The sequence below is a fragment of the Rhamphochromis longiceps genome, linkage group LG3 (assembly GCF_057381845.1).
Source record: "Rhamphochromis longiceps isolate RC_006_pf linkage group LG3, R_longiceps_female_GT1.1, whole genome shotgun sequence".
NCBI classification, from domain to species: domain Eukaryota; kingdom Metazoa; phylum Chordata; class Actinopteri; order Cichliformes; family Cichlidae; genus Rhamphochromis; species Rhamphochromis longiceps.
This window is the reverse complement of record NC_140559.1, coordinates 30,744,987-30,754,950: the sequence shown is the minus strand read 5'-3', so window position 1 is coordinate 30,754,950 and position 9,964 is coordinate 30,744,987. Positions and strand designations below refer to the sequence as shown.

Below are 9,964 nucleotides of genomic sequence, written 5' to 3'. Positions count from 1 at the left end.
TACATTTGAAACATATATATGGGGTGGCTGTAGCTCAGGTGACAGAGCAGGTCAGCCACTAATCAGAAGGTCGGTGGTTCGATCCCAGGCTGCCTCCTGGCTGCATGCCAAATATCCTTGGGCAAGATACTAACCCCGTGTTTGCCTACTGGTGGTGGTCAGAGGGCCCGGTGGCGCCAGTGTCCGGCAGCCTCGCCTCTGTCAGTGCGCCCCAGGGCAGCTGTGGCTACAACGTAGCTTGCCATCGCCAGTCTGTGAATGTGTGTGTGAATGGGTGAATGACTGAATGTAGTGTGAAGCGCTTTGGGGTCCTTAGGGACTAGAAAAGCGCTATACCATTATCATTTATACCTAAATATTCCTGTCAAAAACATAAAACTGACAAAAAATAAACATAGTCTTAGAACCATTTTAAATAAATACACAACTGTATGACAAATTTAAAGGAGCTGAGTAATTTCACCTATTAAAGTATCTGACAGTGTGAATTAAACTAATGACAAGTAACATTTACCTTTCCCACAACACAAATGTGTGATTATTTTATCAGCTCTTCAGCGCTTAATCATCCTGAGTTCTAACTGCAAATGTCACCTGAAAAAAAAAATCAGTAACAGTTTCAAAGAAATAAATAGTAGTTAAATCATATCTATTTGACAGTCTGATTAATTTTAAAATATGATCACAAAACCCTCTTTCAGGTTAAAAAGCCAAAACCCTGTGTGGGGAGTAAATGAATTATAAAAGTATGATTTTTCTAATGTTTACTTTTGGCAGTTAACTACATCTTTTGTGATTGTTGCCACTTGGAGTCTAAATGTATTCTAAATGCCAAACGAGGTGAAAATCTACTACTGAAAATCTCAGACGCATTAAGGTCTCGGTGACTTTGACCTCAAGGTCAGGGTTTATGAAAATCTTGTGAATGCATTAACTCCAGTAGGAATTCACCTCCACATGGAGAAGGGGTTCATAGTTTGTAGCCATTTAGCCAGTAAGTGAAAGTCTTGGAATATTGTGGACTAAGAGCATGTTTTAGCATCTTTTACCTGTTGATGGCATAACTCCTAATTTATTCCCTGTGTGTTTCCTTTTTTACTCCTGCAGGTCAGAATGAATTCACCGTGAGTGTAGAACAGGATGTCTATGAGGCAGAAGAAAATAGTAATATCACAATGACCTGGTTTTTCCCCGTTGACACTGACAGGAGTCCCGACCTGCATGTAGACTTGAGGACCATGAAACTGATTGGTAGCATTTACTATTACAGCACTAGGTTTCAAACTGAACCTGATATAGATGAGATCTACAAAGGACGACTGCAGTGTGATACACAGCTCGCCACGAAAGGACGACTGCAGTGTCTCTTGACTGATCTGAGGCTCAGTGACACAGACACATATCAGTGCATCGTTGTCCTTAATGGGAACACTAGCTACAAACCATGTGTCCTCAATGTTACAGGTAAGATGACATACCTGGCTCCTCTGTTGATATGCTGTACAATAACCCTGTAGTAATCACTCATTTATAATTCATCAGTTGATTAATGGATTATAACCAATATACATAATTCTTTTTAGCATGAATCTGCTGCAATAGTCACCAAGCAGACATTCTGGCAAGAATGATAGTTGCTGGTGAGTTAAACACGTGTAGGTTATTGAATTGGCGTCTGAGGATTTTGATTGCTTGAGTGGGAAATGAACATCTCAATCTGTAAAATTACATTATATGATAGTGATTATGTTTCATATTACACATGAAATTTGATATAAATATAATTCCATACATTAAGACAAAGATGAGGATAAGAGTTTAGAGGTCATATGTAGATGAAAGTATGAAGTGCTGCAGTATTTTATACTTGCTCACTCAACAAGAGAAGAGTAAAGATGTGTGGTCAAATAGTGAGAGGTAAAGATGACATTGCAAATATGTCTAAAATGTATTTTTTTAATATTCAGGAATTACAGTATGTTGTGCAATTGATTTCCTCCAGCTTCTCTATGAAAAGTCTTCTTTTAAGCTACTAAATGTTCCCGTTTTTAACTAGTCACTAATTTTTTTATTAATTTTTTTGTCCTCAGACGTGTTCTCTTCATGTTCCTTTCACTCATATTTGTGCAATGTCTTTACAGCAGCCTCTGAAGAACCTGCCGGAAAAACACCAAAACCAGCGAGCCGGAAAAGGATCTGCATGTATTTAACATTGGGTTTGTTTACACTCACTTTGTTTGCACTCACTTCACTTGCACTTTACTCAATATTTAACAAACGTTGAATATAATGAGACAGATTTACAGACTACCTCATAGTACCAAATCTGTATTTACTTGAAGCAGCAGTCCATTACAGATTACTGTTCCTTATACCTCACTGTAATGACACTGCTGCCAGTGTTACATATAAGCTGCTGTTAAAGTCCCTCAGAGCTGGACCACAAAGCAGTGCACGTTTACATCACCCTCCACAATCTTCTGCATTTAAAAAATACCTTTTTTTTTTTTTTTACCAAGACTTGAAGGAATGACTTTATGCTATCCCTACCAGCTTATTCCCAATTTGTTAGTTTTAGCCTTGAAACACATGGAAAAGAAAAGCTTGCAATGAAAAGCTATGTGTAAAAAAAACAAACAAACAACAGCAACAACAACAACAAAAAACTCTAGTTAGAATTTAAAAAATAAACAAAAGAAACCACTATTAATCTCAAACCTTCATCAAGTTGCTTCATCTTGATGTCAAGCAACATCTATGCAAACAACTATTCTTAGGATGTTTGTGTTTAGGAACCAGTAATATGATAAATCAAGCTGCAAAAACTAGCTCCTGTGCTGCTTCTCAACAGTGCTCAGGATTCTACATCGTTGCCGTAAAAATAATTTAGTTAAGGCAAAAATATGTTTGTCATTGATCAAATGCCATGAATTGTGAACTCGATGAGCTTTTAGGCCATGGATGTTCTGTTCTTTCATTTATTGGGAAAATTTATGGATATTTCATAGCACTTTATATTTACATGATAAATAGTAAAATTAAAAACAAAAGAAACCCACAAAAACAACCCCTGTTGACTACTACCTCAAAATAATAAGTGAGCAATCACTTAGGGAAATTAATCCTTAACTGTGTCATTTTAAGTATTTCTCTTTCTCTTGGAAAGAAACTACAACTTTGAGCCATTGTGTAAGCTAGCTCCAGCCACAAACATGCACTGGAACATGACTAATCCAGCACTTTATTCTCAGGGTTTCATTCAGGTGAGGTTTTCTTGAAAGAGAAGAAAACATGGTGGGGTGAGGTGGCTGTAGCTCAGGTGGTAGAGCAGGTCATCTACTGATGGAAAGGTTGGTGGTTTGATTCCTGGCTTCCCTTAGTCTGCATGCCAAATGTCCTTGGGCAAGATACTAACCCCAAATTGCTCTCCGATGCATCCGTCGGAGTGTGAATGTGTGTGAATGTTAGCTATGAAGCACTTAGAAAAATGTGCTTGTGCAAATGGGTGAATTCACAAGTTGTGTAAAGCGCTTTAAGTGCTCAGATGAGTAGAAAAGTGCTATATAAGAACCAGTCCATTTACCATGTTGCCAGCTAAACCACTTGCTGATGATCTGTGAAGCTCCCTCAGTTTGTATTAACACCACTTCATAAACATTTCATCTTCTATGCAGCAGTTTATATTTTATGAAGATTTATGTCAGCCTCTGGTTCAAAGGTCAGCATAGTGAAGGTTGCTGCTGGTCACAGGTACGAATGAGGGTGTCAGAGTTCAGCAAATAGTTGTCCAATCAGCATTTAGCCAGTGTTGACCTGAATAGTAATGTTTAAACCAATTATTTTACTTGACATCTTTATACCTCGTATCATCAAGTTTACATTGTTAAAAGAACCGTTCATTCTCGTTTACCTCTCTCTTTAATTAGACTGCTCTTAGCAACAACCTAGCCATGGATGTTGCATTTATTGTGTGTCAAATACCGGCACACACTCTGAAAGTTTTTTGTGTGACCAAGTCTTTGTCATAGTGTTGTAACCGATGTGTCATCAGTGTTGGTATTTCAAAGAAAAGTAGCAGGACCACCGTAAAGTGTCCTGCTAGGCCTTCTTAGTGTGCTGTTTGAGTTAGGTAACACACACAGGAGCATAAACCAGTGAAAAATATACTATAATCATTGAGGTTCAAACATGTGAGGGGTAAATTAGTAACACTCCAAGGATATGACTAATGCAAATTGAGTTACACTACTGTCTTAAATTCATCTAATAAACTACATTAAAATAATGACTTTATTTACAGAGCACATTTTAAAACCCATGTTACAAAGTATTACCTGCAAGGGAAAACCTAAAAACAGCAGATTTTGTTAAAGAAGTATGATGTTCTCACCTGTGATCTTAAAACATCTGTCCTTAAATGTTCAAATTGCAGTATCAACTAAAATTGATGTGCTGTGTGTCACTTGTCAGTTAACTGATTTTTTTCTTCCCCCCAAACACTATGAAGGTAAAGTCAGCATTATCTCCTTCTTTCATAAAAGGTCATCCAAGCTATTCTTTGCTACAGATAAATGAGTACTCATAAGTCACTGAAGCACTTTTCGTTCATACAGATCACACAGGGGCAAAATACAGGCTGTGGGCCGCCTCAGTTAAGCCCCGCACATCTTGAAAGAAAAAGCAGAATCTCCACATAATCAAAATGAGCTGTAGTGCCAACATTGTTCATGTGCATTCAAAGGAAGGAGTTCCCAGATATTCTTAAAAATATTACCAAGTCACACTATATAGTGTTTGTGGAAATAAAAAAGGGGGCATGTGTCAGCTTTCTCTTCACTAAATGTTTCATCACTTGGGCAAACTCACACTGTGTCATGTACTGCAGTTTGTGATGGCGATCTTCATTCTGCTGCACAGTGTGCCAGCCCCTGCTAACTGGCCAGTAGTGATTGAGTTTTTAAAATGAGAACTCTGGGACTGATTCATTTTAAATTCATTTTCATGTTTGGAAATTATTAAACTTCTGATTATTCCCCTCACTAGGTTTACAAAAAATGATCAGTGTATCACATTATTGCTACAGGTTAAACATGGAAAAATCATCAGTGTCACTAAGGTGATCAATTCTGCTGGATGGTCAAATCGCACCTCCAGGCATATGTGGTTGCACTGAACAGGGATCTTCCCCTTATCAACAAGTGGTTTGCTGGACGATGATTTTTGTCCAAACAGTGCATTGTTCATCCAATAAACTACGTTACCAAATCTATTTTCAAGAGATATTACAGACAGTGAAGCTAAGATACCAAACATTGGAACTATTGGAAAGTCGAGTTGTTTTTAAATGAGTCAGGGCTCAGCTGTATTTGTGCAGAGCTGCAATTCTTGATCTGTGTTTTTTTCTGCCTTTTTCTATGCTGCATCACTATTGCTGAATATAAAGTGCAACCTGAAGTTGACTACTACCTCAAAATAATAAGTGAGCAATCACTTAGGGAAATTAATCCTAAACTGTGTCATTTTAAGTATTTCTCTTTCTCTTGGAAAGAAACTACAACTTTGAGCCATTGTGTAAGCTAGCTCCAGCCACAAACATGCACTGGAACATGACTAATCCAGCACTTTATTCTCAGGGTTTCATTCAGGTGAGGTTTTCTTGAAAGAGAAGAAAACATGGTGGGGTGAGGTGGCTGTAGCTCAGGTGGTAGAGCAGGTCATCTACTGATGGAAAGGTTGGTGGTTTGATTCCTGGCTTCCCTTAGTCTGCATGCCAAATGTCCTTGGGCAAGATACTAACCCCAAATTGCTCTCCGATGCATCCGTCGGAGTGTGAATGTGTGTGAATGTTAGCTATGAAGCACTTAGAAAAATGTGCTTGTGCAAATGGGTGAATGCACAAGTTGTGTAAAGCGCTTTAAGTGCTCAGATGAGTAGAAAAGTGCTATATAAGAACCAGTCCATTTACCATGTTGCCAGCTAAACCACTTGCTGATGATCTGTGAAGCTCCCTCAGTTTGTATTAACACCACTTCATAAACATTTCATCTTCTATGCAGCAGTTTATATTTTATGAAGATTTATGTCAGCCTCTGGTTCAAAGGTCAGCATAGTGAAGGTTGCTGCTGGTCACAGGTACGAATGAGGGTGTCAGAGTTCAGCAAATAGTTGTCCAATCAGCATTTAGCCAGTGTTGACCTGAATAGTAATGTTTAAACCAATTATTTTACTTGACATCTTTTTACCTCGTATCATCAAGTTTACATTGTTAAAAGAACCGTTCATTCTCGTTTACCTCTCTCTTTAATTAGACTGCTCTTAGCAACAACCTAGCCATGGATGTTGCATTTATTGTGTGTCAAATACCGGCACACACTCTGAAAGTTTTTTGTGTGACCAAGTTTTTTTTGCTTTTACATTACAACCCTTACCTAGCAAACCTTAAAATGAGAGAATAACTAACTCAAACTGAATTGCACTGCTATTTTAAATAAATGTTATATTGCACTTTCAAAAACCTTGATGAAAGGCAGGCCACAATCAATCACAGTAGTAGTATGATAGCAGGCTATGCCATGAAATGCAAAACGGAGTATTAACATTTATGTGACTTCTTGCTGCTCTTCAATTACTTTGTTGTTGTTGTAAACATTATGAGTTATGGAATGGATTTGTGCGGTTTTCTGCTTTCTTTGCCAAACAAATTGTACAGTGTGTCCTTTGCAAAAGGAAGATAATAAAGGTAGTGAACACCTTTCTTCAATATTTACGAATTTGAACAATTATTATGGCAGCTGCCATTGGGCCACTCAGGGCATGCTTTATCAATTAGAAGCTTAAGAAAAAAAAACCATTTAACCAGTGAACAAACATTTTAACTGAAAGTCATGTCTTTTACATTATTGGAACCCAAATAGATATATTTTTTCTTCTTAGTTTCTTTGTTTTAAACAACCTCGAGTTTACTGACAGAAAGCTGATCAGTGACCAGCTTTAATGGGATGTGGAGATGGTGAAGGTGCACTGCAAAGAGGTCAGACTCTGAGGGTCCTGATATTGCACTGTCTTTATAACACTGTAGACACTTGAAAATTAATGACTGTTGTGTTGGCTGCTGCTAGTTCGGTGCTAATGCACAGAATCCCACTAAGATGCTAAATGTAAAACACGACATCCAGAAATGGCTTTTAAAAACGTTAAAAAGACATAAAAAGACAAAGATCAACAACTTAGAAGTGCCAAATATGTTGGCACAGTCTGTTTTTTTTTTTTTTTTTTTTGGTTTTTTTTTTACTTAAAATAGATCAATAGTTCAATAGCATGTATTTGTGGTACAAATACAGTAAATGCATCCCATTTTGAAACTGGATTTATTCTGCTTTTCTTTTCCTGTTTACATTTTTATTAAACAACATTTTGAATAATCAGGCCAAAGTATGTAAAAGTAATCACAATGATATAAAAGCTCTAGTTTCAAAGTTGATCATTTCAAGCACATAAATGTGCGCAAAAGCACACTCACCAGCTGTTAAAATGGAGGGTGGGTTTAAAGGGGGACGGGGCTAAAATATCTTATCTCAGAAACAGGATAAAGTGAGGGATGGATTATTTTGAACTGTGATTCATGCAAAACTCCTGCAGTGAAGTCCAAGAAGGAAAATATGGAGCTGGGCATGTGTCGAAGAGGTCTCCTTGTATATATGTGTGTATATTAGTTAGCTGGTTTCAGTGATTATATATGTGTGTATATTAGTTAGCTGGTTTCAGTGAGTCTGTATTCATTTCCAATAATTTGTGTTTTTGTTTAACTGGAATACAACATGTATGTTATAGGCTGATTCTTAAAGCTCTTTTCACATAGGAAGAGCACGCCCTGTGCTGACTGCTAGGTTTAGTAAATGAGACAGAATTTGTATTGAGCTGATCGCTGCACTCTGCATGTCCTGTGTGCTGTGGTTTGTCATTCTGCATTTCTATCGATGTCACACCATGCTACACTTTGCTTTGTGCAGCAGGAAACCATCATCCCACAGCACAAGCCTTAAGAAACAATGTGCAGCAGAGGACATGATACTTCCTAGTAAAAGCGCTTTAACAGTGTATGTTGTATATACTTCCATTGTATAGCCACGTTTGTACCCATTTGGGAGGGAAATGAAAAAGAGAAATAGTGTACAGCTCACATATGCCATGTCCTGTACTCTTTTAATAAAAGCTTCTGTTAAATTTGGAGAAAATGGTTCTGTGTTTGTTTGTTTTTCATTGATTGTTTTTTGGTCGTGAAACTGAATCTTACACTGTACACAGCATGAGACGTCTTTTAAAAAGATTCCTCCACTGCGATTGCTCACAGCTACCCTAAGGTACCCCTGAGCAAGGTACCGTCCCTACACACTGATCCCCGGGCGCTGGATTGGCGGCTGGCTGCTGCTTTACTGAGTGAATGGGTTAAATGCAGAGAGGAATTTCCCTATGGGGATTAATACAGTATACATTATTAATTACTGTAATATCCTTTCCCCTTTCTAAGTAAGAAATAATTGAATAAATAAACAACAATAATGTAAAGTGACTAACTCTTGCTGTAATGGTCGTCTTGTAGCTAAATATAATCTGAAGTGTGGAAAAGGACTGGAGCCGTCCTCCTTTCAGGCAAATATTAAGGAAAAACATAAAAATGACTGAGCGTGTTGAACATAAAATAATATTTTTGTGGTACTAGTGAAGTTTTTCTTTGGAGGATTTAATAATAATAATTTAGGAAATTAGATAAAATTTTGCTCCCTATGATTGTTTTTTGTTTTTTTTTTATTTCTCAAAAATACACAACTAATATACAGTCTTACAAATATAAACAAAAATGCAGCTTCACTTTATATTTTTCCATCGTTAAAACCAAAATGCTACAAACCCAGAGTGTGCTTTCACCTGATCACCACACCTGAGTCAGGTGAAGATGCGGACAAATACTGCAGCCTCGTTGACAGCACCCCTTTGTGGTCTTTAAGAGCCATTAATGTTTTTCTTAAACACTATAACCAATCTTGTGAACCTAAATTTCAAAGCCATAATTCCCCTTTCCAAAAAGCACACCCACTTCCCTGAACTATAAACCCCATGCCTCTGCTTTAACACACGAGTCAGATTTGCTGAACTGTGCTGACACCATGTGGTCACTTAGAAAGCAATAGCAGTCAATAATGTTAACTCGCATCAGCACAGCTTTAGCTCAATTAGTACACAATTAACAAACTGTAAACACTAGGAGTCAAAACGTATCACACACCAATCAGAAATTTGGATGGATAGACAAAAGGGCCAAAGTCAGCTCATTCAGGTTTGAGACAATGGATCCAAAGACATGCAAAGGAAGAGGTCGAGGAGGAGGAGAAGGTCTAGGACACCAGGGAGGAGGAGATGGAGGAGGGCGAGGAACATAATTGGCCATCGGGCTTTTGTAAATGTCCCTGGTCAGCGTGGAGGGGATGTCACTCTGTGCGCAACAATCAGCCAATGAGGGGTACCCTCATTAGCTGATTGTTGCGCACAGAGTGCGCAAGGTGCCTTGTTTGTTTGAGGATTTCTCCAAAACATGTGATGATCACAGTTATTGATGGTCTGGTTTAATATGTGGTTTTGTTTGAAGTTGTGCAGAACTTGTCTGTGTCACCATTTCACAGAATATGATCAGGACGTGACAATAGCCAAATTGTCCAGCAGGTGCCACTGTGGAGATGGTTTCAGATTGTTTGGAATCATCAATACAAGCACAAAGACTTCAAATGTTTCACGAAGTCTCGCTTTGCTCATCACTAGTATGGTGACAACTTCACAGGAGGTCCGTATCTCAGCACTGTCATAGTTAAAGGTGACCTTCATAAACCGAGAAACTGACATTCATGTTTGCCACAGAAAATCCACATTTACTCCTAACTAAGGGTTTAAATGCACAAAGAGACAGACACTG

General features: G+C 38.1%; 2 protein-coding genes across 5 annotated transcripts in view; both read left to right on the top strand.

The window, feature by feature from the left end:
* Positions 1 to 3,514, top strand: part of LOC146674061 (programmed cell death 1 ligand 1-like) — a 9,699-nt gene extending 6,185 nt beyond the window's left edge. The window contains exons 5-6 of one of the 3 annotated variants that reach the window (XR_014909050.1): positions 1,108 to 1,464; positions 2,145 to 3,514. Coding sequence is in view for 1 of the 3 variants with exons in the window: in XM_085393768.1 (XP_085249894.1) it covers positions 1,108 to 1,464; positions 1,584 to 1,588 (362 nt within the window). In the remaining 2 variants the exon portion in view is untranslated. The other 2 variants (XR_014909049.1, XM_085393768.1) reach the window with 2 other exon arrangements.
* The window catches only part of LOC146674054 (protein NLRC3-like), a 176,731-nt gene that overhangs the window by 67,476 nt on the left and 99,291 nt on the right, over positions 1 to 9,964 (top strand). The gene's annotated exons all lie outside the window — the stretch shown is intronic.